The following is a 25,978-nucleotide window of genomic DNA, read 5'->3' on the forward strand; positions in this document are numbered from 1 at the left end:
AAAAGGTAAAAAAAAAGCCTATGTAAAATTGTTTTTGGAAGACAAAACCAAATGACCAAGCAATCTGCAAAACAAAGCATTTATTCTTAGAAAAAATCAGTTTCTGTACAGCAAGCCCCAGAGGAAGAGGAACACCCTGCAGTCTTCATGACCCTTCCACGGTGCCTTCTTTGACAATGACTCGTGCGAGGTTCCGTGCAAGTGCAAGCCTCAGCATTTCCACTTTGGTTGTCTCAACATCATCATCCTGGAAGAGAGCAGAGCCTGGGGTTAGGGAACTGCACACATTGAGGAGGTGGTGACAGGGTCTGTCTCGGGCTTTGGAAAGTAAAGATTCAGGTCAGTGAGAGGTATTTACCTCACATTTACACAGACCTCCTGAGAAGAGCAAAAGCTCAACCCAAGGCAGCACTGCCAAGCCTTTTCATTCCCTGGATGCTGCAGGGCTTTGCATGTGCAGCAAAAATCCCTGTTTTGTGCCTGGAATGCTCAGAGCCAGAGCTGCTGGATGGCAACATCTCAGCTCTTCACTGCCCATATAATGTGCAACTATTTATCTTGGAAAAGCTCCATGGTCCAGTGCAAACCATCAGAACGTGAGGGGTAGGAGCACTCCTGCACTGGGTTTGTGAATACTTCAATCTCTTGTTGATGCTTCATTTGACTGCCCCGAAGCCACTGTGCCCGTCTCTGGGACTTGGGCTGTCCCTCTCTTGTGCCCTTACTAGGAATATAAATGCAGAGTTTCCCTCCCTGACCATTGCCACAGCCCCCCTTGATTCATTATCCAGTTATCCCCAGAACTGGGGGCTACCTGGAATTTCTGCTTATCTGGATTCCCTGCTGTCAGGTCTTCCAGGCATCGCATCAACTCGTAAGTCTGCTCTGCTGAAAATATGACCTGTTGAAATCAAAGCATTTACTGAAAAAGATCAAATTTAAAGACATCACACAGGCTGAGAAGATAATGCAGTTGAAAGGAAGAGAATGCTTTTACACTCCCACAGATCTGTTCTGACCCCTGAGATTACAGGATCCAAGGATAATTCAGGCTGGATGTGACTTTGGGAGGTCTCTACTGCCACCTCCTGCACCAAACAGAGTCAGCAATGAAGTTAGAGTGGCTGCTCTGGGTCTCCAATTGCTGAATTGTCCTTGATGGATCTTAAAGGAAAAACTGTGCTTAGAAGAAGGAGGCACCGAAACAATCTTCGAGCCATGTACCCAAAGGAGCTGGATGCAGTGCGTGCTAAAATTACTAGTGCAGATGAATTCCACTGCTGTTTTAACAGCAGGGAATCAAGGTAAGAGTCGATTTATCCCTTACTGGGTCCCTGTGCATTCCCACTGCTGGGACACTTGGAACTGCCATGGAAAGGTCCTGGCAGGAGCAGGAAGGGGGCTTTGACCACTTTGACCTCCCTTGTCAGGAAAAGAGGTTCCCTGCGGAGCCGTGTCGGTGTGAGCAGGACCTCACCTCCTTCTGCTCCAGCAGAGGGAGCGCGTCCGTGAGCAGCGTCATCCAGAAGGAGCAGGGGGCGATGTGAGCCGTCATCAGCGTCAGCAGCAGCCGCGCCGCCTCCGGGAACCGCTTCTCCCCGTACAGCCGGTGGAACTCCCGGTACTTCCCTGCCACGGCGCGGGGGGAACCAGGCATCAGGGGCTGCTGGGCCTTGGCAGAGCCCTCTGCTCCCTCAAAGCCCGTGGAAGAACCACCCCCAACAAAAACGAGCCCGAAGCAGCCCGGTCTGGGGGATTGGGAATCTGGTGCATGAAGGAAGGTGACAATAGAGCCTCCCTGAATGGGCAGCAAAACCCTGCTGCTGTTCTGGGTGAGCTTCAGGGTTTGCATCAGCCTGGTCAGTGGCTGCTGCTGCCTCAAGCTGAATGTCTGCAGAGGAGCAATGCCCCAGTGGCTTAGAGAGCACAGAGAATATCCTGAGGTTGCAGAGTGATGAGGAGATCTGAAAAGCTGCACCATCTCCCTTGTTTGTTTAAATGGAAACTGCAATCTCTGTTAATAGGGAAAGTTCTGCATTTGCTAAGAATAAGTGAGATCAATATCCAGTATGAGAGAAGTGGCTGAGGATGGAAGTGGGGCTCGTTCTGTATCCACTAAACGGTCAATACTGGAAGTTAATGATTTCCATTTGGATTCACCCTGACTAATTGCTTGAGTTTAAGACAGAGACATGGGGAAGTTGACCAGCATGTTCTAAAAACTCCAAGGGAAAAACAGGCAGAAATATTTTCAGGCCTGTCAGGATTGTTTAGAAAGAGCAGAGAGGGAAATGGCTTCTCTGGGGATGACAGTTACCAGATGATGCCGGGCATGCAGAGCTGAGGGATTACCAATTTGTTAAGTCATGTTTAGCTTCTAGACCCAACTTTAGGATAAGCTTCAATTAAGGAAATTCAGTTCCAGTTTTGCAAGCTGGACCAAGTGGAAGCATAAAACTCATGTTCACCATCCCTGTAAGGGTGGCAGCAGGTAGAGGGGAGTCAGTGCAATGATGACAGCTATTCCAAATTCCTATCAGATTCTGGCCCCTGACACTGAGATTCGTAACTCAAAACATCGGAGAAATCAAGTTTCTGTTTTGGTTCAAAGGCCACAGAGCAGCTGCAGGCCGAGGGGCAGTTCACCACAGCCTGCCTTGTGCCAGGCAGGAGTAGGAAGCTGTGGTACCTGAAGGAAATGAGCTGGAGGCCCTCACTGTCTCCTGGCACAAGTGCCCAGCGAGAGGGCTCTTGTTCCAGTGAGCTTGACTGGCACACTGAACCCACACACTGGAGACTTTGGAGAACTTGGTAAAATTGTAACAAGGTCAACATAACTTAAACCAGTGGATTACTGTTCCAATGAACCCCCCACGGTAGCATTTGTTAGTATTTCAGAGCCTCTCAAGGTCAATAGAGTCTGGAAAAAGAAGGAAGGAGGAGTCCAGAGTGTCAGGAATTGGGCCTGTCCTGCTCAGAGCAGAGCAGCAACCTCCTGGTGTGAGGGCAGTGGTAAAGGCCACCCCTGGTACAAGCATCCCAAACCACATTCACTATTTGCTTTCCCCTCGTCATTAAACCAGGAGGTAGCACAGTAGAAAGCATAAATCCAAGCAATTCCATGGAGTTCTCCATAAGAGACCAGTCTGGACACTGCAGGCAGCTCTCACCTAGGAATGTGAGCCGGTCACTGAGCAGCATGGATGGGCCCAGATTGTCAATGAGGTCCAGGTCAGAGAAACACCCCCTTTCACAATAATCCTTAAGGAATCTGGGGAGAAAGTGGAACACAAGGAAAGCTTAGAGGGAAGGACATCATCCACATCCATGCTGTACCTCCTAATCCCTCCCCAGAAAATTGGACTGTAGGCTCAATTCCATCTTAATCAACCTCCCCAAGGGTTTCAGAAGTTGTCAAACGTTCCCTTCAAGTGGCCAAGGAACTGGTGCAATGTACATTTAACAGACACTTCATTGATTCTTCTGCTGAGATCTGTTTCTTAAAAGAAGTAAGTGAAGGAAGGCAGGCAGGAAGCTGAGGCTGGTGGATGCCTAAATAACACTCTCAGATCATAACAAAAGCTCTGTTTTTCTGCTGTGTAAAAAGGTTGATAAGCAGTAGGAACAAAAACAATGCTAAAAGCTTTTCATCTGTTATGTCACAGCCTCCATTACACTGCTTTCTGCAGAGCTGCTTCCTGTGATGTTTTTTTTCAAGCATCTGTTGAAGGAAATGTAATGATTCCCACTCTCTCAAATAACAAACAAAAACCCCCCTCAAACCTCAGACCAGCAATCTCTTACCACTCCTTTTTCCAGGTTGTGTTGAAAGACAGAGTGTTGCCTGGCCACCTACCCAGAGTGTAATTTCAAAATTAATACTCTTAACTATGCAGAGACTGGTCCCTGCCTATTTCCAATTAGCAAAACCCACACAACATGGATTGTTAAAGATTACAAAGCATAAAGAGTTGCCAGAGCTTTTGCTGAGGCCTGAGTCAATATTGTCAATAAGTGTCAATATTGTCCACACTTTGATAACAACCCTCCCACCCCAGAAAAGGTCCGGAATTTTGAGAGGCTCCTACAAAGCCACGGACACAATAAAACCACTCCTTGATGCAAATTTTTAGTAAAACAGTGAGAGTTTTAGTAGAAACAGTGGCTTAAGTTACTCCCACTCACTTGTTTGGAGGTTGTGAGGTGAACTTGATTATAAATAATCAGCTGAATAAAGCACAGGTAAGGATTATCCTCCACCCAAACCAGCCCCTTAGGTCACTGTCTGGCCCATTGAACAGCTCTGCCACAGCAAGTGAAGGGCAGAGGACAGAAGTTGCTAAAAGAAATGTTTATCCAAGCAAGGTCTAAGGGGGTTGGGCTCTCAGATAAAGCCAATCTGTTTTGTCTCTAGATGTCAGGAAGGAAAACAACACAGAGAAGGCACAGCTGGGGGTACTGCAGGGGAGTCCACCCGAAGGTGTTTTCTGGTTCAGAAGAAGGTACCTGGCCCCACCTGCAGCAGTGGGAGCCTTCCTGGCCCTTGACACAGCAGCCACGTTGTCCCTGTCCCCCCCCAGGCTGGGAGCAGCTGGCTCAGGCTCACCTGTCTGAGATGAGGGTGGCAAACGCCGCGTCCTTGGCTCGGATGCTCCAGGACAGGGCGGAGCCCAGGCGGTTGTTCCGCAGAGCCTTCATGGCCATGATCTTACAGATGCTGCGCACTTGGGGGGAACACGGCAAAGGAGGAAGTGTCAGTAGGTTCAGCTGGACCACGGCAAAACAGTGAGACTGAACAGGCACTACCTTGTTCGTGCATCTGCCTCTGCTCACAGATCCTCAGCACCTTGAGGGCCTTCTGCTCAGTGCTGAGCGGGATGCGCTCGATGTGCAGCTCCAGGTACACCCGGCCGTACTCCGGGCAGTGGTCAAAGTAATCCACCCCCAGCTGCCACAGACTGAGAGGAAGGAGAAATCACCACCATTCCAACCCTAGAGAGCTTCAATGAGCACAACAGTAAAGCCCCAAGGAGAATCTCAGCTTGCATTAATAACTGTTAGCTCTGATTAACTTTGTACTGTCCTGAAATGGCTTTTCCTTTCTGCCCCAGGCCAGTTCCCTGTAACTTAACTTTGGAATATGTACAGTTCATGCAAGACACTCTGCACAGTGGTAGCAGTGGCTGTGCCCAGGTCACGAGGTGAGAAGGGCTCTAACAGACAGCTTTTGTCTCCATTCAGGAAGGGAAATGTGCCTATTTTGTACAATCCCTTAGGAACACCTCTGCTGAAATTCTAACAGTGGCTGCTCTAAGCTTTGCCCTTTTACTTCATGAACATGCAGTTATTTGTTTTGGCTGCCTCAGTCTAAGTGTGTTCGATGAGTAATAAAACAAAAGTTGGTACCTGTGATGAGAGAAGAGTCCTGAGGCATACTCCAGCAGGAGGAATTCACGCATATTTGAACCAAAACTGAAAGAGAGCAAATACCCAGATATTATTATTTGCATCTCAATGGTAAAATCTGATTATTTCACAAGTACTGTCAATTTCTGCAGCATGTTTTCTTTTTTTTTTCCCCTCTGGACTATCTTAACTTTATTCAAATAACACAAAAAAATACTTACTAAAGATTGTGAGACTGCAGGAGTTTGCAATGATCCAACAGGTCAGTCAGATGAGCCACAAACCACCAGTTGCTCAGGACAATGCTGTGTTTGAGGCAAAAGAAAAAACTAAGCCTAACCTACCAGGGACTGTGTCAGGTTTTCCACAGGCATTTCTTACCAATATACAGCCCTGTTACAATCCAAGGTCTGGCTGCAATGTCCCAGACCTAATGGAATACTTTTAATTGCTGCCAACTTCACATATTTTTGCTGAATTCTTTGCAAGGATGATAAGGGTCCTGTACCCATACCCCCCGCTCCAAATACACAGAAGCAATACTGTAGAACTAGAGAATCAAAAATCTTAAAACTCAACCTGCATTCCTTGATCACTTGATGCATCTCAAATTCAAAGGCTGCCATTAAAATCATGTCTAGAGGCTCAGGGCTGCTCTCTCCACCCAGAAACAGATCCATACTAGACTGTGGAATGAGATGACAAGACATGATAAATTCAGAAGCAAGACATTTGTTTGGATGTCGCAGTTATTTTACAGAAAATAAGAGGTCACAGAGACAGAACACATTAACAAAATGGAATTTTCCTCATTTTTGCATAAGGGAACTGGGAAAACAATTTGCAGGAACAAGACTGGCAATGTTATGACACTGAAAAGTGGGTCTTCAATAATTATTTGTCAACTTCATCATTCTCCCAGTCCTTTTACAAACTCCAGACAACATCTTACAGGCATATAGTCGCTGTAAGACTTTTCCCTAAGTTATTCTTTCAGTGTAGTAACACTTGTGTGCTTGCAATAGTGGAGAATATTTGAATTGCATTTCCTACCTGTGCATAGAAGCGCAGCTCCATTGGCTTCACCGTTGGGTGGGAGTACAGCAGCCGGGTGACCAGGAAGTGATACCATGTGGTCATGAGCTCCTTCTTCTCCAAAATGGCATCCTCATCTCCCAGCAGGATCTAATGGGACAAAAACACAGGAGGAATGCTGCAGACTCAGCAAGGACACAGCTGCACTCCAGCGGTATTACTCCTGCTCTGCAAAGGTGAGGATTTATTCAAAATTACATAACGAAGGTCCTTCTCACAGCCCAGTTTCCAAATCAGCCTTAGGGCCTCGGACAGGGAGAGAAACCCATCTACCCAGGCTGGAAAACCATCAGCAGAGGACAGGAGACATCAGTTACTTATGGCTACACTGGGCTCCCAAAATCCACAAGGATGGATTCAAAACTTTAGTCCAAAGATTCCTTTGTTCCCAGCAAAAACTCACCTTGCAGATGGACTCCATGTGGGGATTGGAAGCAAAAGTTCCATCCTGTAGATACCGCTGACATTCCTCGTGCCAGTGCTGCCACTTCAGCTCCAGCTCTGTCAGTGTCTGGGTGTTGCCAGTCTGAACAGAGGGAATAAAGGAAACACCAAGTCAAATCACACCAGGCTCTTGGGCCAAACTCACAGTCACTCCTGATAAAAAGCTACACAGGAGGCTGCCTGTCATCTTTCTATGTTGATTTGTCACCTAACAGACTTTTATCTGAATTGGTGGGTCTTTGGGCAATTCAAGAACACAAGTATTGTTACTGTAAAGGAGCAAGACTGAGTGTTCCAAAGGGGAACAAACTGTTACAGCGGACACAACCGGTCTTGGGTGGCTTTTCCCAACAAACTGTGTGAAAAAACAACACTTTTGTACATACACTGGGCACAGGCATCTTCTTCATCAAGTCATCCAAGATTTTGTACATGTTCATGGATGTGGGATTGGCACTGGCTTCCTTGGAGAGCAGGTGCCGTGCTTCGTCCATCCGGCCTTGCAGCACAAAGACATCAACCTGCAAAAACACCCTGTCCATGAGCTCCACAGGGGGCAAGATTATGGAACACCCAGGAAAGGGATCAGAGGGGCATTTTAACCTGTGATTAAGGCAAGGGAAGTGGAGTTAAAATGTTTAAACAGTAGGACTGCTAATTCAAGTAACAGTGTAAGGCTTGACCTCTATGGGTCACAAAGGATGAGGATGGGAATGAGAATGGCTTCATCCTAAAGCCTACACGGGCAAACAGCAGTGAGGTGTCGTGTCCAACAGGGAAGAGGAAGGAAAGCACAGACTTTAATTCCTTTCGTTTAAGAATCTTCCAGGTGGTGATACTCACCACGTTCCAGAAGAGCTTGTGTTTGGATGGACTCTCACTGCTCAGAACTTCCCTGACCATGCTGTCCACGTCACACACGTGGAGCCGCACCCAGTCCAGGAGGCGAAGCAGCAGGGGCCCAGCTGTGCAGATGGATTGGATTTCCCTGTCAGTTCCCATGTGTTTGTTCCCAAACTGCTCTCATGCATTTTGTAACAGTTTGACGTCACTAGATGAGATTTACTGACTGGATTTCTACCTGCCACCCCCAAATTACAGAGTTCCTTAAGCAGAGAGGCCCTGGGAGCACCCAGCCTCTGACAGGTTTTCCTGTGGTAACATGATCCAATAGAAAACCCAAACTTGAAGAAATAAAAAGTGAGTAATCCACATCACAAATTATGCAATGCCAAGAGAAAAATATAATATTTCTGTTTATTTTATCATCATTTCATTATTACTAACTGCATATGAGGAAGAATTTTAGCACTAGGTGATTAATTTTGATTACTCAATCTATAATCTGTGAATCTCTCCTGAATTCTGGGATTGTATAAGTAGCACATTTATTTGCATAACATCATTTCCTTCAAAAATTATTCCCTACTTTAAATTGCCAATGTAAACAGACTGACTTCAAAAATGGCAACCTAAAGTTAAAGAAGCTGTATCAGAGCTGTATAAATGTCAACTAGCATCAACACATTTCATGCTTAAAGACTATTTAAGCTTATAAATAAAACATATTTGCAACAACTTTTGATATCCCTCCTATTCCTAACCTTTCTGACAAAGAAACAATTTACATCAGAGTGAGGGAGAAAAGCAGAAGGCAAATTGAATAGCTTGACATAATTCCAATACAAAGAAGGCAACTGAGGCAGAAGGGGTATTAAAAGGCTTATTGACACTCTGTATATCTCTAAAACATTAAACTGATACAGTGAATATGATATACATTTTAAACAAATAAATATGCAAAGAAGAAACCCTTCAGTCTTTACACCAGGATAGTTCACAGCTCACCTGTAGCTGCTTCAACAAAGAGAATCTCACACAGGTTCCAAATCAGCTCCATGGCAGAGAGAATGGAAACCTGAAGGAAAGCAGGGCCAAGTTTCAGAGCTAGTCATTATTCCAGTCAGGTTTTTTAACCACACAAAGGTATCTGCTGCTGTCCACAGCAATCAGCTCTTACAGAGAAATATCATACTGACATTCAGAGATAAAAATTAAAAGACACAGGCCACGCTTTCACACTTTTTTTTGTCAGAAAACACTGACACCGTGTAATGAAATGCAGCAATAATCTGTCACCAGTGAGCAACCTAACTGGTCTTATTTTCAGCCTTTCTGCACTTTTAAGACTCAATACAAACATTGGAGGAAGAAATGAAGCAACATCACTGCAGCTGATAGGACAAAATTGGTGTGAGCACTCTGCTCTTCCCAGAACACTCCTATGGATCTGACAGCTCCCCGTGAACACCCAGAGGCTGCTGGGAGGCTGAGATGCAGCTGATTGGAATCTGAGGGTTTGAGAGGTGAAACACCACACAGCAAATCTGAAACTTTTCTTGTCAGCTTTGGGATGACAAGAAAACATCACATCTGCAACAGCAAATATGTTTATGACATGGCAGTGAATTGAGGTGTTGGGCATCTTTACTGTTTTAGAAGTACAGGAATTAACTATTTATTTCCATTTACTCTTGGTCATGAAGTCCATCTCATATATAAGGCAGAGTTAAATCTAAAGTGCCTCATGCCACAGTGGTGGCCTGGTGAATTCACCAGCCAGTAATCTATGTTCAACTGACAGGAGTGCAGATTACCTGAGTGCTGTACTGGCCTTGCAGGGCAGGGTCCCTGGTCGAAACTGAGGGGAAAAAAAGGAAAGTCAAAGAGCAACATACTACCTTTGACAGTCCCTTCTGAGCTTTCACAGCTTTCCATGTATGTGCCACATGAGATACGAAATGGCTGCAAGTCCCCAGAAAATCAGTTACAACATAGTGGGAAAAATCAGTCCCTGACCAGATTTACAGTACAACCTGGAAATCTGCAGCATGGAAATAGAGTCTTGGTAATTACTGAAACATACACATGCTATTGTACTGTAGTTGCAATGAGTTACCATTACAATCCTACTTTAATAATTGCAACTGGTGATCCCTTTTCCTGCAGTAAAAGAACAAACAAACAAACTTACCAGCTGCCTCATGCATGTCCTCCATGCAGGCTCTTATCACCGACCGGTAGTTTTTACTCACTTGAACCAATCTGCCAAACACAAAATTACTTTGGTTGGAGGGAGCTGTTGGAGTTGCAAAAGCCTTGCAAATTTCTCTGCAGCAGCAACGCCCAGTACCCGGGTGGATCCAGCCTGAATCAGTGAGACTGTGCTACACTCTATCACACAGCGGTTATTGGAAGGATCTGAGTCTCGAAATCCCCCCAAATGGTCATTCTGTCTGCCCCGCTGCTCATTCCAGTGCTGCTAAAAGCAGCCTGGCCAGCGGCATTTGCCCCACCGGAGGTGTTTCGTTGGCTCCCGGCTGCAGAACGGGCAGCCGGTGCCTCCCACCTTCCCCATCCACTCACTGCGCCTTCCGCGACTTCCCCGCCAGCTCCTCCTCGCTCCGCTGCAGCCCCATAAAAATCCCGTGAGACTCGTTGAAGAGTTTCCGCAGGGTCTGGATGTAAATGTCCTGATCCCTGCGGACCACGAAGACGCGGGAGGAGCTCGGCGCTCCATGCCCGGTACCTGCAACAGAGCCCGTCAGCGCCCGGGAAGCAGCGCCCGCCCCGCCCTCACCCCAGAACCGGGATGGGCACGGAGAGCGGGACCGGCATCGGGAGCGGGACCCACCTGCGCGGTCGAAGAGGGTCTCGCACACCAGCACCTCCGCGGGGCCCCAGGCGAAGCAGAGCTGCCGGGCCGACGGATCCACGCCCGGCACCACCTGCGGGGGGACCGTGTCCGTCAGCGGCGCCGCGGCTCCGCACCGCTCGCAGCCCCGTACCGCCCACGGTCCCGCATCCCCCGGCTCTATCCCGCCCGCCCACCCCTCACCACGAGCGGCGGCTCCGAGTCCGGCTCGTCCATGGCGGCGGCCGCGCCGCTCCCGCTCCCGCCGGGGCTCCGCAGGCCCCTCCGGGCTGCCCGCGCTGCCGCCTGCGCGCCCCGAGCCCCGCTCCCGGCCCGGCCCGGCCGCTGCTGCCCCGGAGGAGCCGCCGCCCGGGGACGGGAAGGGACACGGCCGGGCCGCGGATCTCCGCCGCCCTGGGACAGGCACCGCCGCCCGCCCCGGAAGCGCCGCCCGTTCCCGAGGCCCCGCCGGGGCGGGACGGGCGCTGCTCCGCCCCCGCCCGAGCCGCCGTGCCTGTGGGCCGTGGCGGGCGGGGCTGCTACGGGCCGGCCGGACGGACGGACGGACGGACGGATGGATGGATGGCAGGCACCACGGCATCCCATCACAGTCTGCCTCATTTCCTTGTCAGGACAAACTCAGTGCTGGGCGGGAGCAGTGCTGGCCCCGGGTGTGTAGTGCAGCGATGTAGCTGGTCAGGCAGCGTTTGCAGATTCACCGAATAGGTCAGGTTGGAAGGACCACAAATTCGGGTCCAGACTCCCTGCTCTGGTCCAGCGGGCTCATCCCAGAACACATAGCACTGGATTGTGTCCGGACGGTTCTGGAATATCTCCAGTGAAGGAGATCCCACACCTTGTGTGATCTCTTCAAGTGCAAGTCACAGTGTTTTTTTGATACTGGCTTCATTGACGGATTGCTGTGTAACAACCAATGTTTCCCGTTTCTTTATGCATGTCAAACTCGTGCAGGTAGTGAAGCCTCTGGGATATTGGAGGTGACGCTCTCTGGAGCTGTTGGGTATTGATAAAGCTGACGAATCAAATTACATGCTCTGACTTCAGTGAGTTGCCTGCAGATTGGGGAAGGACTTGTAATGAAACAGGATGGCAGCAGGAAGGAAGAACTACCACTGTCCCTCCCTCAGGGTCGAAGAGGAGGTCGATATCCCCTGGGCACTGGGCAGAGGCACTTTCTGAGGCTGCTGCAGGCTCATCGTCTTTCTGTTCATGCTGGGAGCTCACCTGCCATGGCATTCAACTCAATAACGTGGTGTGATAAAACACTAATGGTACCCTGCTTCTCTCCTTCCATTCTGCTCTCCTCCCCACTTCTGTGTACTCCTCACTTTTTGCCTGTGCTAACCAATAACCAAGTTCTTCAACAATACACTTTTAAAGACAGGTATTAGCAGTGCTGCTTTGTTGATCTCACAGCTAGAACCAGTCCCTCTTAGGCTGGTGCCTTCTCAGGACACTCACTAAAAATTAACTTTTCAAGATAATGTAAATAATTTGCTGTCCTCGTATGACAAATGCTGCAACACTCCATGGCTAAATTGCCCTTTTTTACTTATCAGCTGCTGCATCCATAATTTCCAATAAAAATAAAGCCAGCAGTTATCTCTGGGAAGAGCATGTCATATAACCAGTCATGCTGAAAAAAGGAAGTGGTGTCTGTTCAGGTTAGAAGGAATGAATTTTTGCAGGTAGAACAAATTAAATACTCAGCTGCTTAAGAAACTGAAGACTCATCAGTTTTAAACCCCTCACCGTTTATCATGGGTAAGGGTCTATATTTTGTTATTTGAGGATGTATTTTAATCTCTGCTGTACAAAGTCAAATTCACCTGTTGTCTTACACAATGGTCCTCGTGTGTGCTGCAGACTTTCTGAGGATGTTAGTGGGCATCCTAGATCCAAAATACCATCCCACACATCACTGAAAGCTCTAGATGCAAATCAAAACCGGATGCCTCAAAACCCAGGAGTACAAGGTCTCCTGCCACTGTTCCTCATGGCTAAGGTACTGCTTTTTTAACTGCAGCAGTTTCTTGTGAGTGGAAGAATATATTTAGAATATCCATGTAACACTGTGTAGGGATCCACTGTGTGGGAGGTGGATCTAGGAGTGGGACAGTATCCTCTGCTGCTCCCAGGTCCATCTGTGTAAAGAGACACTGAAATCTGGAACTCTTTGATCTTCTCCTGCTGTCTCTTGGCACACAGCATCCACTTTGCTCACTCCCTAAAAGTGTCAGTGGCTTTTCATATCCGCAGCATCTGTTGTTCTTAAATGCATGATTCCTGCAGAAACCATCTTGGGAAAGGTGAATTTTAGTATGAAATCTTGACATTTTTTAGTCCTCTTGAACACTGGCTGGAGCTCTGCTCATATCTAGAAGTGAAACCTTCCTGCTCACCTCTCAAGGAGGCTTCTGTGCCTCTCCAGTCCATATAATTAAGCAGAAATGGGAATTTCCATGTCAGTGTGGAATTTCGCATTGCTCAGAAAGGCTTTGGAGTATGGACTGTGGGTCCAGCATGGAAAGCAAAGAGAAATTGTGTGGTTTACAGTCTGGAGAAAAACAACCCAAAGGTCTGATGAGGATAGCAGTTACTACCCTGTGAAATAGGAGGTTTGGAAGTTATTTGGGGAGAGAAGGGAATGATCAGCATCATGAACAGGGAAGGCACAGCACAGGCAGAGCCGTAGGCAAAAGGTATTTTGTATTCCCAGGGCTAAGCCAGAATTAATGAAGAGCAAAGCCTGAGTAAAGTACTCAGACCTGCAGGGTCTGAGCCAGTAACCCGCCACACTCGTTTACACCTCCAAATTATTGTTTGCTTTTGGTTCTTGCCTTGGACTCAGTGCAAAGTAACACCCAGTTCTAAAGGGGCTGGAGTTGCTTTTGTAAGCTAATGCTTGCTGATATGCAGGAGCATATATCTTCTCCCTGTAGCTCCTTTGGTGTCAAAAAACTTAATGTTTTAAAATCCCAGTGTGAAGAGCATATATATGGAATGCCTGTGTTCCCTGCCCTCTTCATCAGAGGGTGGAGAATTAAGCCAAAGAACGCTGCAAAATCTAGATTTTTTCCTTATAAAACTGCAGTACAAGAATGAAACAAAGCATGGAAATATTTTAAGAAACAACACGTGGAATTTTTTTCACACAGAGATGGAATTTCTCAGGAATTCTCACTGTGATGCTTTCCCATTCAGTTCCCTTCAGCTTGGTGCATTGAAGAAGAGGAGCTCAGAGGGACAAAAAGCTTTGCTTTGCTCCCCTCTCCTGCAGCCTGGACCCTGCAGGAGAGGGGCCTTTGTAATTCCCAGTGTGGCTTCTCCCCCCACTGCTCACTTCCTCTGCTGCCGTCTGGCTAGTTCCTTTGCAGGTTTTAGCACCGATTATTGTCAGCTCGAGTTTCTCAGAGTTTCCTCTGTTGCTATGTAAAAAGAAAAGCCACACAGAGATGAGGTTTGTAGAAACCTGCTCTGTGATTTGGGATCTGTGTGATTGGTGGTGAGACCAGTGCTGGTGCAGCTGAAGCCATTTTCAGCCTTTCTGAGCACGTCTAACTCCCATATGTTCTCATAAATTCTAGAGAATTTTCCTGTCTTTTTTAGCACATTTGTTCTATTTGTGATGCTGCCTTAATGTGCGTCTCACTTGATGCCATTCCTGCCTTCAGTTCTTTCATGCCACACTCAAGCCTTGGCCAGTTTCATCCCACCTCCCCAAAAAATTCTCCTCCTTGGCCTGCAGGGATCTTCAAGGAAGGAGGAGGAAGAAGGGACAAGAACAAAATACAACAGGACCATCAATCCCAATGATGCTCTTCCTCACACTACTCTGTGATGTTGCATCATCTCTAAAAATAGAACTTAAGATCCATTGGTAATCACAACCCATCTTTTGTTCTGTGAAGTACCCCTTGGGTTTGGAGTTTTGCTTTAAAAAGCTATGAATGAGATAGAAGGGTGGGGATTAATGTGCTTTGTTTCCTTGTTCTCATTAGTAGTTCTACTTCTTAGTGATGATGGACTTGAGAAGGTCCAAACCAAGGTGTCCATTGCTTTTCAGAGCTCAAATGAAAGGGGAAGGGAGATCATAGGAGACTGAGGCATCACACATGAAGGAGGGTTTGGGTAGAAGCACATGGTCTTCCCCAGCCAGGGTGCTTCTCACCTCCCAGTACCTTAAATAAATAGAAAAATAATAGCAAGAGTAATTAAACACAGAGAAAACAGGTGGGATCAAGTGACTGATCTTTTGATGATAAATCAAGTAAATTGACACAGGTAGGAGTGGAAAGCAGAGCTCAAAGGAGGGTCTGTTTCAGTCGCAGTCACAATTTGAAACAATATCTGTTGCCTTCTTGGGTCAAACTGAACACTTCCGTGCCTGGGATTGTTTTGTAACTGACTCATTAAGACTCTTCAGGAGTAAAATACTAAAACTAAAAGGTTATATGAAATTTCAGGCTAAATTTTGGACTACAAGGGATGGTAAAAGGCTTCACTGCTCACTTTTTGTTGGAGCTCAGGTGGCTGTCTGGGCCATCCTCCTGCCTCAGGCAGGGCCATGGCTGTGCCATTTTCTCAACTAGGGACTTGGATAAAGGCTTCAGCCTTTGGCTTCAGCTTCCTCTGCCCAGTGGGTATTAGTTTTGTGCATTTTCCAGAAAACTGCAGTAAAAATCCAACCTTTACTCAGAAGGAGGGAGCTGGAATGTGAAATAATATGACAAAGGCAGAGGAGAGGGACCAGAACAGACAGTGAAAAGCAAGTCTGCAGTTCTGCCTGTAAGTGAAGCTTCTCTTCAGTCAGTATTTCACTACTTGGGCAGTTTATTCTGGACAAGGAACATCTCTGAAATGGTGCAGACAGTTTAGTCCTGCCAGGGCAGGAGGTGTGTTACCACACGACTACCTTGGTGTCAGGACCAGAGTGTTCCCACACAGAGCAGCACCAGTGTGGAGTGATGCCCACCTGGAAAATCCATCCCTGGGAGTCAACAAGAATCATTCTTGTGATGTTTCTTTTCCACCTACATGATGAAGAGAAGCATTTGACAAATGATGGTGGCAAGTGTAACGCTGATTAAAAAAAAAAGGCACAGGAACTGTTTTGTGTAAACCTGTGAAATCTCTGGAGTTACTGAGAATTTTCTCCTCCCTTCCATTGGAATGAACTTTAAGAAACCACATCACTGGTGATATATCCTCTGATTTGTGTAATTTTTGTAGTGTAATTGTTGGGGTGCTGGAGGTGCTCAGTTCCCTCACAGACATGGCACCTCTCCCAGGACAACTCCTCCTTACAGGGACAGGCCAGGGTTTTGGGGGGACTGCCCCACCATCAGTGTCCTCCATAACACAGCAAGGGGCACAACCAGCAGAGAGAGATCTGATGAGGCAGAGACGAGGAAGATCACCGGAGGTCAGAAAGGGCCTCTGACATCAGCGAGTTCAACCTGTACCCCAACAGCACCTTGTCAACCAGACCATGGCACAGAGAACCGCATCCACCCTTCCCCTAAACACCTCCAGGGCCAGGAACTCACCACATCCTTGGGCCGCCTGCTCGATGGGGCTGGGGGTGGTGTAGGCAAAGATCACCACGTAGGGCACTGAAGGGGCACTGCGGGGGCTGTAGCAGGCGGCCCGGCGGCTTTGAGAAGATGTGAGGAGATGTAAGATTTGAGGGGGTCAGGGGAAGTTGTGTTAGGGCAGGGCGCGGTGCGAGGCGCGGTGCGGGGCGCTGAGGGCGGCCCGGCGGCCATTTTGCGAAGGACAATGCCCGCCGCGCGGGGCGGGGCGGGGGCGCGCGCACGCAGCGCGCGGGCAGCGCGGCCGCGCGCGCACCCCTCCCCTCCGCCGCCGCGTTATGTAACGGCCGCGGGGCGCGCGCGCGCGCTCTCCGACCCCCTTCCCCCTCCCTCCCGCCTCACCCCCACCGCCCGGCCCTGGCTCCGCCCCCTCCACGCGCGCCGGGGCCCAATGGGCGGCGGGAACGCGCCCGGGGGGGAGGGGAGAGCGCGCCGGGTGCGCGCACGCACGGGGCAAGGCGCGGCCCCGCGGCTGTGCGTGCGCGCTCCCGGGCCCCCCCGCCTTCCCCTCTCTCTGTGTCCCTCTCTCTCCCTGTCTCCGCCGCGCTCGGCCGGCTCTGCCCCCCCTTTGTGCGCGCTCCGAGCCGCCCCCGCATCGCCGACTCGCCATGGCCGACGAGAAGCCCAAGGTGAGGCCGGCGCGCTCCGCAGCTCCCGCCGTCGCGCTCGGCCCCTCAGGCGGCGGCCCCGGCCCGCAGCCCCCGCGCCGCCTTTGCGCGCCATTTTCCTGCGCGGGTGGGGGGGAGCCCGAGGCCGCGGCTCCCGGGGCGGGCGGGGGATCCCCGGGGAGAGGGGGAGCGAACCCGGGCTGCCTTCCCGCCCTCCGCGGGGAGAGAGGCAGGTCTGGAGGCGGTTTTTTTTGCTGCCTTCCTCCTCCTCCTCCTCCTCCTCCGCGGCCGCAGCATCCCCGCCGGCCGCCTGGGCAGCCGCTGCCCTCACAGTCCCCGCACGACTCCGGCCCCTTTGTGCCGCCTTGGGGCCGGGGGGGGCCGCGGGGGCTCCACACGGCAGGAATTAACAGAGATAGCCGCCGGGGGGTTGGCGCTTTTTTTCTCTCTTTTTTTTTCCCCCCTCCTTCCTCCTCCTTCCTTCCTTTTTTTTTTTTTTCTTTCTTTTTTTTTTTTTTTCTTCTTCCCCACACGATTTTGAAACCGAGTTCGAAGTGGCGGAGGGCGCGAGGCCGCGCGCGGGCTGACACATGGCGGGACCCGGCTCCCAGAAAAGAGGGAAAACAAAGCTGGAATGGGGGTGTGGGACAGCCCCGATCCCCGTCCCTCTGCCCTGAGGCCCGGCCACAACACGAGGGATCGAGCTGGAAGTTGATCCTCTGAAGGTTTTTGCTCCGAGAGGATCGGGCTGCCTCATGTGAAGTTTTTGTTTAAACGTTTTCTGAAGGAGAAGACTTGGGCCGCTTCAGCTTTTATCACTGTTTCAAACATAGCCCTTTGAAGTACTTGGAAAGTTTTTTTAAATAAAGACGTGAAACGATAGAAAAAAGTTTTGAGATGTGATGAGAAAGAGCCTTGGTGCTGGTTGAGATCACAGTTATAACACAAATCAGCTATAACAAATCATAGTTATAACATAGGTAACTTAATTCCTTTTAGTGGGAGCACTGATGTAGCATGTTGTTGTAATTTTGATAGAAATAACTTTTTTTAAAAATCTGTTTTGAACGCCTGGCCTGGTAATTCTTCATTGCTAAATTTCCAGTCTGCAGAATGACAGCTAATATCAGATTTTTTTTTTTTGTATGTCGCTTTTTTCCTTTACATTTTCAACTGAAAAGTGCTGACCTTTATTCCCTAATTCAAGGTTTCAAGTCAGTAAACAGCTTTAATATCTTTATTTCCTCCTTCTTAATACCCTGTTGCACTTTGGTAAAATGTTAGCTTCTTGTTTCATACCTTTTTTAAAGAGTGTTGGTTATTATTTTTCCTTTTATTTCCTCCACAGGAAGGAGTGAAGACTGAAAACAATGACCACATTAATCTGAAGGTGGCAGGGCAAGATGGGTCTGTGGTGCAGTTTAAGATTAAGAGGCACACACCACTTAGTAAACTAATGAAAGCCTATTGTGAACGACAGGTATGATCTCAGGAGAACAGTTTCTGGGGGAGAGCTGCTCTCCACAGGGAGAGAGGAAGACAGTTGAAGTCTTCAAACTTAAGTAAATATGCAAAATGATAGAGAATGAGAAGAAACCATTGTGCTGTGGGAAGTTTATTGTCATTGGGGTCGGGTTGTTACAGGAAACGGGTGAAATAAAGATCTGTTGTCATCTATGAAATCTGCATTTATAGGTGGAGGTTTGTGGGAGGTAACTGCTGCTCTGCTGCTCAGAAGTGTTAGTGTGAAAAGGGTGGGTTTGGGGTGAACTTGTGGAAGAGGGAGCAAAGTGATAATCAGGGATTTTTATAGCTCTGAGTACCTTCTTGGACTGGTCACTGACTATTGATTTATTAGCTTTATTGTACTGAGATGAGGAGATACCTTGAGAAGGAGTTTGTACATTTAATGATGAGCTTTGTTTTTTCTCTTGTGGCCTGGTTAACAAACAAATCTGAGAGACAAACACGCCCCATGTATTTGCTGATGTGGTGGCAGCTGCAGCTAGTGTGAGAGGCTGCAGGCAGCTATTGCAAGTTTTAAAAACACCTGTTTGAGTAGAGCTATGGAATTCTTCCTTCTGAAGCTCCTAGTTAGGGAAATTTTATCTCTGTTATCCATGATATTTTTTTAGTGACTGCCTTTTAAAAGTTATAGCTCTACAAAAGTGTCCAGAATTTGCGAGTTTTTAGTTTTTAAAACACAAATATTCAAGGATACTATTGCATAGAGTAAAATTAGTGTAAGATACTGGTGCAGCTGTTTCATGAGCGGGAAGAAAAAGCTGTGATTCATATAGAGAATGGTAAAACCTCTTCACTTTATCCTGTGCCACAACAGAATAAGTGTAAAGACAGGAAAAATTAGCTCTGGCTAACATGTCAATATGTTCTTGTATGAGTGTTCTGTTGAGAAATTAGTGAACGTTGAAAGCTGTGAGTTTGTTTTTCCTACCTCAGTCACACAAGCTCTTGTTATATTTTGTAAATCACTGTGTTGCTTTTTCCAGTCACAGAGTGCAGTTATATCTGCCTTTCAGGGAATTTGAGGATTGGTTATTTGTCTATAAAGTCTTGGCATATAAAATTTTAAAAGTATCATTCATTCTTAGTTTGAAACAAGCAAAAGTAAGATTTCAAATTGTCTTAGATTGCCAAAATGTTTACTCTGCTTAAAGAAAAACAAAACTGAAGCTAGCCAAAAAAAAAAAAAAACAACAACAAAAAAACCCCTCAGGTATTGATTGGAGAAAAAACAATCAGTAAATCTTGAGAAAGGGAGACGTTTTTTCTGTTCTCAGTTTTTTTTGTGATTGTGGATTTGTCTTTAGGCACTTACTTCTGAAATTTTGCTTAAAAGCACTTGTTCTGCATGTCTCTAAAAGCTATGTTTTAGAGACCTAACTAGGTGTACCTCAACTTAAATCCTTGAACTGTGGATTTGAGATTTAATTTTGGAGAGGTGGTAGAGAACTTACCAACTATAAAGTATGATAATGATATGTTGTGTGTAGTAGATGTAAAGTGGAAGTAACTAAATTTGAGTGATTTGTTGAGAAGATCAAGGCTATTTGTGATTATTTTAAGTGACGAAAAAATCATTCATGTTTCATACTTCATGTTTTGTGGATACTAAACTCACCAAAGGACAGTTTTTCAGTATGTTTTCAGCCAACATTTATTTATCTCATAAAGTTGTCATGAACCTGGAAAAAAACAACACTCTGGGAATAGGAAATACATGTTTTGAGAAACACAATGTCAGAGAAAAGGCCTCAGACCAAATGATCCTGTGCAGAAATGTGTTGCTGCCATGAGACTGAGCCACTCACTTTCCTTAGACCAGATGATGTTCTGAGTGAACACTGCAGTATCTTGGTCATGCTGGAGAAGTCAATTTGCTGCAAACCATAAAGTTAATAAAAAAGTTTACTCACATTTATTAAAATATTTTTCCTGACAAATCTGCTTTTCAGAAATAATTACTACATTGTTTTCTGTTATGTGTGACATCCGCTCTTGCCAGGCTGAATTGAGGCTTCTCTTCTAACTCAGAGATGCCAAAGCACGACCCTGCAATCCATTGGATTGGCTTCAAAACCAGATTGGGCTCTTGGATATTTAGATACTCTGAATAGAATGGATAGAACTGGAAAGGTAGTTTGTATCTCCAGATGTCACTGACCTGCCTTTGCAGAATGTGGGGTGCTGTAAAATATTTTGGAAAACTCAGATTTTGGAGCTGATGTTATCAGTAGGAGAGGTTGGTTGTTATTCCCATTTTCCAGTCTGTTGGCTCAGGTGAGAATGAGATATTCTTCTAGGGATGGAAGAGGTCAGCAAAATGATTGTTATGTGGTAGAAATCCAAAGTAGGTACTTTATCCAAAATACTGGCTGATTTCTGGAAGTAGAAAATTCTTTTTTTTTTTTTTTTCCAATCCATGCATGGAAAAACTTTTGATACACTTATAACAGGAATTGGAGGTTAAAAAGTTCCCATTGCTTGCTCCTTGCTGCTGCAGTCTAGTTTTGTTGCATTTCTGGAAGAAATATTTTAGAATACCTATGTTTTTTGAGAAGATCAAAGAGGAGTGTCGTGTGTCACTGTTGGACATTTGTTACATGGAGTGTTGCACCTCGTTTTTGAGTGAATTACTCAGAAGCACAATAAACCTGCTGGCCTTTGGGGTGTAGCAGAAATGGCTTTATTTTAACTCAGTCAGTGGGGGCACTGTTGCTTCTCAGGAGTTGATGAACACAATGCAGTGTTTAATACAAAACAGATTGCAGTGATTTGGAGTGAAATGCCTAAAAGTCAGGACATGAGAGAAGAACAGAATCTCTGGTGGCTCTTAATGATGGTGCTGCAATTCAGTGACAAGTTCAAGAGTAAACTACTGAGTACTTTTACATCAGATTTATTTCCCTTCGTGTTGTTTCTCTTTGTGCAGGGGTTGTCAATGAGGCAAATCAGATTCCGGTTCGATGGGCAGCCAATTAATGAAACAGACACACCTGCACAGGTAAACAGCATGAGAGAGGCTGAAGAACTACTTGAAATTTGCTCTAGGAGTTGATGCTTCCTTTTCCTACAAATACCTATGTAAATGTGTATATTAGTGATAGGATTGGATCTTTTCTGCCATTATTTTGGTGTAATTACCTTAGGAGAATTAGAGATGGAATCCAGGAAATCTTTATCACTTTAATAATAGAACAGTTAAGTACAATGTACGGATAGTGAGTCCTGCAAAACTTTTGCTTTATTGATTCATGGTTCTGAAATAAGGATGGTAAGTTAAGAATTGAGATTTTCTTAAAGCATTGGCTTTATCTTTTATATAAAAACTTGCCAGGATGTTATCAGAGAGATCCTGTTTGCAACCTTCTATTTGTAATCCAAAAGTAATTTTTCGTTGTTTGTAATCTCAAGTTGTTTCAGCAGCATTGAATTAATGAATATGCTGAAGTTTGGGTTGTCTGTAAGTGTTTGAATGAAGGCCACTCCAAGAGCAGAATGGTTCCCTGTGGCTGTGGAGCATTTTTCTGTCCTGTTCCACAGAGCTCTGTTTAATCAGCCTAAGTGATAGTTTTATCTGCTTTTCAGAACCGCTTGTAATGAAATAATGGACTTCAGTTTTTAGTTCTGAATTTTCCAAGCTGTTGATTCAAATATTGTGCCTCTTGTGGCCCCAGTCTGTGCAACTTCTTAATTTGCAATACTGTTAATTAAGGCAATAGGGTGTTTTTTTTTTTTTTTCCCTTCTGTGTTTTGCTGAAGCTCAGGATCAGTCTGTTTATAGCTGTGGTAAATGGCATAGACCAGTTTTATTTCCTGAGCAGCAGCTGAGTCTGTTTAGAAATCTAACTTAGATTAGTTACAGCAGCTCCTTCAGTTTTGGTACAAATTCAGTAGGTGCCATTGACATCCTGGGAATATCAACTATAAAAATAAGGGTGAATAAAGAGAATTATATTAATGAAGTATTGTTCTTCACTGGTAATTGTTACATGGTTACATGTAAAGTGATTTTAATTTTTTTGTACTTGCTGATCCTTGATTTTACTGCCTGGTGGGGCAGAGGCCTTAATTCTAGTCTGCTTCCCCTGTGCTGTAGCCATTTGAGCAGCAGCATCAGCCAGCTGGAATTGTGGCCATGTTCTAAGGTAAACTGAGGGAGTAAACAGGAGAACAAAGGTGCAATGGCAAAGCAGGCAACAGAAATCAAATATTATAAATTTGTTTATTAGGAGTTACACAGTGTACCCTGAAGTTAGTACTAGAATTCATTCCAGGTCAACAGTTATCAGTTGGCATTCTTTTCTGTGCAGTTTCTTTGCTTTTGAGTTAGTGAGTTTTGTTAAATGTACAAAGGGGTGGTGGTGGAGGGGAGTGGGGCTTCTCTGGTTAAGTTGCATTAAAAATAAACATAAAGTCAGGAACTGAAAGAACAGCCCAGGCTGCTGTATAAATGTGAGAAGAGTTGAAATACATTTTTTTCTTTCTTCTGTTGTAGTTGGAAATGGAGGATGAAGATACAATTGATGTGTTCCAGCAGCAAACAGGAGGAGTTTACTAAAACAAACACACAAAAAAGAACCTGCTACTTTCCTCTCCAGAACTGTGCTCCCACAGGCGACACTTCACAATTAGAAAAATGAGACTTGGTTCAGCCACATCCTGACTACTGCAGTATAGTTTTCTCTCTTCTCTCTGAATTTTTTTCTTATTCCTTTTATTGTACATAAAGTAACTGGTGATGTGCACAGACATAATGCATATTTTTTTTTAACTAAATGGCCAATGGTATGTTTTGATCAACATTTAATGGAGATGGGGTGGGAAAACAAACTGGTTCTGTGAAAATGCCCCTCTCTCCGTTAGTGGCATGCTCCTTCTACTTTTACAGAATCACAGAATAAGCCGAGTTATCTTTATATTCCAGTAAGTTATTTTGCTCTCACTGTTCAAAAACAAAAAACCTTGCATACCTTGTTTGATTGGATAATTTCAATGTTTTTCTTTATTGTAAAACCAAGGGCAATTTTATAACTTTTTTGTACGTAGCTGTTACATGTAGAGCAATCTCTGTCTAAGTAGGGGTAAATTACTCTTTAAAAAAAAAAAGAAAAAAAAATCCTAGATAGTTTTCCCTTCAAGTAAAACGTCTTGTTGTTTAAATAAACTTCTTGTTTAAAATAACCAGTTTTCTTTCTTTTTCTGTGGAGTAATAGTACTCAGCACCTGTATTTCTTTCTCTGCAGCACTTTATGCTTCTCAAATCTCAGCTTTCTCTGTGGTAAGTAAGCATAATCCCCTTGTCTAGGCAGAAGACTGTTGGAAAAGGAAAGGCTTCCTTGAGACCTGTCAGTCAACAGTTGAACTGGAAATATAAGTCAGTTTTCTCTTATTTTGATTTCTTTTTAATTTTTTGTGAATGTTCTGCTAAGCCAAAACTGTTTGATTAGGCAATCTGCAAAATACTGAACTACTTAGTAATGCCTTTGGGTTGAGATCTTTTTGTCAGTCTTTAAATAGAAGCATCAATATTGTTGTTGCAGTAGTTACATTTAAGACTCTGTATTTGAATGCTTATTGATGTAAACATGAAGTTAAAGAGAGCAAATAATTTCATTAACCGTTCAGTTTACCATGGTATCAAATGGGAGCTGCTTGGAAATGTAAAGCAAAAATAAAAAATTGAGTTCTGTTTTTTGGGTGTATTTAGCTGTGGTGGTGGAGATTCCAGGCTCTGCTTTACCCCACTCTGCTGTTCTGCTTGCAGGAAAGAGGCTGAAGGGAGATAAAGTGATGGTGGTGTTTTTCACAAGTTTTTTCCACAGTTATTGAGTTCTTAGGGAACTTTTTGGGGGAACTTTCAAGGTTGGAGTGAAATCCATGGGTGTTCATGGAAGATGATACACCTGTCAAACCCACAGTATTCTCTGATGTCCTAGGAACGTTCCAGTATTTTAGTGCTTGCAGTAAGCGAATGCTTTTCTAGGTATAAATGTCTCAGAAGAGGCCACTTTTTGGTGGTCACTTTTGTAACAGTTAATTCAAGGAGTGATTATTACATTTGGGACTTGTACCTGCTTGAGCTGAAAGTTTTGTGGCAGAATGATAGGTGTGTGCATTTAGCTGATGAGTTGTGATCTATTTGTCTTCTGTCAGGAATAATGCATTTGATGCTACATTAGTTCCATCCAGTGGAGATACAGGGAAAATTAACATCTGTTTTTGCAGTTGCTTTTGACTCTGTAGCTGAAGAATGTAATCTACTGTGTGCCTCTGTTTTAATTCAAGGAAATGTTACTGCTAAGCAGATTACTTCACATTCTGGGATGTATCTTGTAAACTTGTGTTTTGCAGGATTGAAATTCCTTCTTGTGAACAAATGTTTACATGTCCAAACTCTAAAAGGCCTAAAAAAAAATCTACTTACAAGAAAAAAAAAAAAGAGGGTGGTGGGGGAATATATTTCAACATCATTCCTAGGTTGCACGTGAAATACATTGCTTTTTGGCTTTAGAATCTCTGGCTTTTAAGCTGGTTAAATTTCTGATACCAGTGTACAAAATTATTTCAACTTGATGTCATGCCAAGACTTTTCCCGGGAGAAAGTTGTCTTTATCTTGTTTGGCCAAAAAAGGTGTTTGGACTTGCTTTAGTTTCTGAAGAAAGGGTGAGGTCTCCTTAAATACAATTTGTTTTCAGCTCAACTTAAGATCATGAAGCTCAAAGCTCCCTGTTGTATCTTGCCTTGTACTTTTTATTTCCTGAGGCAACAGAAGTCAAGTGACAGGTACTGAAGAGCTTTTAAAAACAATGTCTTCATTTCCTGAATTAGGCGAGGGTTGCTTCATCTGTCATGAACTTAAGTGCAGCATTCACCTGCATTCCTCCATTGTTCACATCTTTTTGTTCTTACCTGGGCTTATTCTTGTTCCTGAAATGATTCCTCAAACAATGCTGAATGGTGTAACCTTATGTGGTGTCTGCAGCCAAAAACTGTTAGTCTTTTCTGAGATAGTTTCTTGTATTTTTAATCTAACCACAAAAGCATCTCAGCTTCAGTGACTTAGTTTCTCGAGAGCCTCAAATGTTGAATTTCCATTAGTATAGCAAAGTGGGCTGATTTCTGATTCATATATATAAACACATTTGTGTAACAGTAATGCAGAAATACAGTCCTTTAAAAAAAAAAAAAAAAGAAAATTAGCACTCTTCCTGTGTGGTCTTGCAAGTACTCTATGTCAGAACTTGTTTTTGTCTGTAGTGCTCCTCTGGTGCTACAGATTTACTTACCTGTGGATTTCTCCTTGCTGGAGCCCTCAGTGGTTTTACTGTGACTACCTCTTTTAAGGAAGTTGCTGCTGGGGGTGATGATTTGCAAGTGGTATGGAGTACAGGGATATGGACAATTTGAATCAACTTATTTTAAACTCTCTTTGCTGCTTGGCTTAGTTTGTGGCAGTTCCTAGGTTTACACTGGGCTTCTGGAAGTCCACATGGGGAGGATAAAGGAACACTGGGCAAAGAGGTCTTGTCAGGCTAGTTGGGACGTTAAGTTCTTCATGGTGAATTAAGCAGTTGGGATCTTTCAAGAGCCT

General features: G+C 45.4%; 2 protein-coding genes across 4 annotated transcripts; one reads left to right on the forward strand and one right to left on the reverse strand.

The window, feature by feature from the left end:
* Positions 1-65: 65 nt before the first annotated feature.
* Positions 66-10,969, reverse strand: NUP85 (nucleoporin 85). 2 transcript variants are annotated; one of them, XM_062506306.1, is made up of 19 exons: positions 10,844-10,969; positions 10,640-10,733; positions 10,372-10,534; positions 9,980-10,050; positions 9,603-9,646; positions 8,794-8,863; positions 7,789-7,910; positions 7,332-7,466; positions 6,905-7,027; positions 6,460-6,591; positions 5,986-6,092; positions 5,628-5,711; positions 5,407-5,472; positions 4,807-4,958; positions 4,607-4,724; positions 3,171-3,271; positions 1,478-1,629; positions 815-901; positions 66-247 (listed from the first exon to the last, which is right to left on the reverse strand). In XM_062506306.1, the coding sequence occupies exons 1-19, from the start codon at positions 10,874-10,876 to the stop codon at positions 146-148; spliced, it is 1,956 nt and encodes a 651-aa protein (XP_062362290.1). In that variant the 5' UTR covers positions 10,877-10,969; the 3' UTR covers positions 66-145. The 2 variants fall into 2 exon arrangements, with proteins under 2 accessions (XP_062362290.1, XP_062362289.1); XM_062506305.1 differs by having other exon boundaries at positions 10,372-10,733.
* A 5,651-nt stretch (positions 10,970-16,620) lies between these two features.
* SUMO2 (small ubiquitin like modifier 2) lies at positions 16,621-23,982 on the forward strand. Of its 2 annotated transcripts, XM_062506004.1 has the most exons (4): positions 16,643-16,883; positions 18,211-18,342; positions 21,316-21,387; positions 22,882-23,982. In XM_062506004.1, exons 1-4 carry the CDS (start codon positions 16,863-16,865, stop codon positions 22,942-22,944), a joined length of 288 nt encoding a protein of 95 aa, XP_062361988.1. In that variant the 5' UTR covers positions 16,643-16,862; the 3' UTR covers positions 22,945-23,982. The 2 variants fall into 2 exon arrangements, with proteins under 2 accessions (XP_062361989.1, XP_062361988.1); XM_062506005.1 differs by lacking the exon at positions 21,316-21,387 and having other exon boundaries at positions 16,621-16,883.
* The last annotated feature ends 1,996 nt before the right edge of the window (positions 23,983-25,978 follow it).

The sequence above is a fragment of the Cinclus cinclus genome, chromosome 20 (genome assembly GCF_963662255.1).
Source record: "Cinclus cinclus chromosome 20, bCinCin1.1, whole genome shotgun sequence".
NCBI classification, from domain to species: Eukaryota; Metazoa; Chordata; class Aves; order Passeriformes; family Cinclidae; genus Cinclus; species Cinclus cinclus.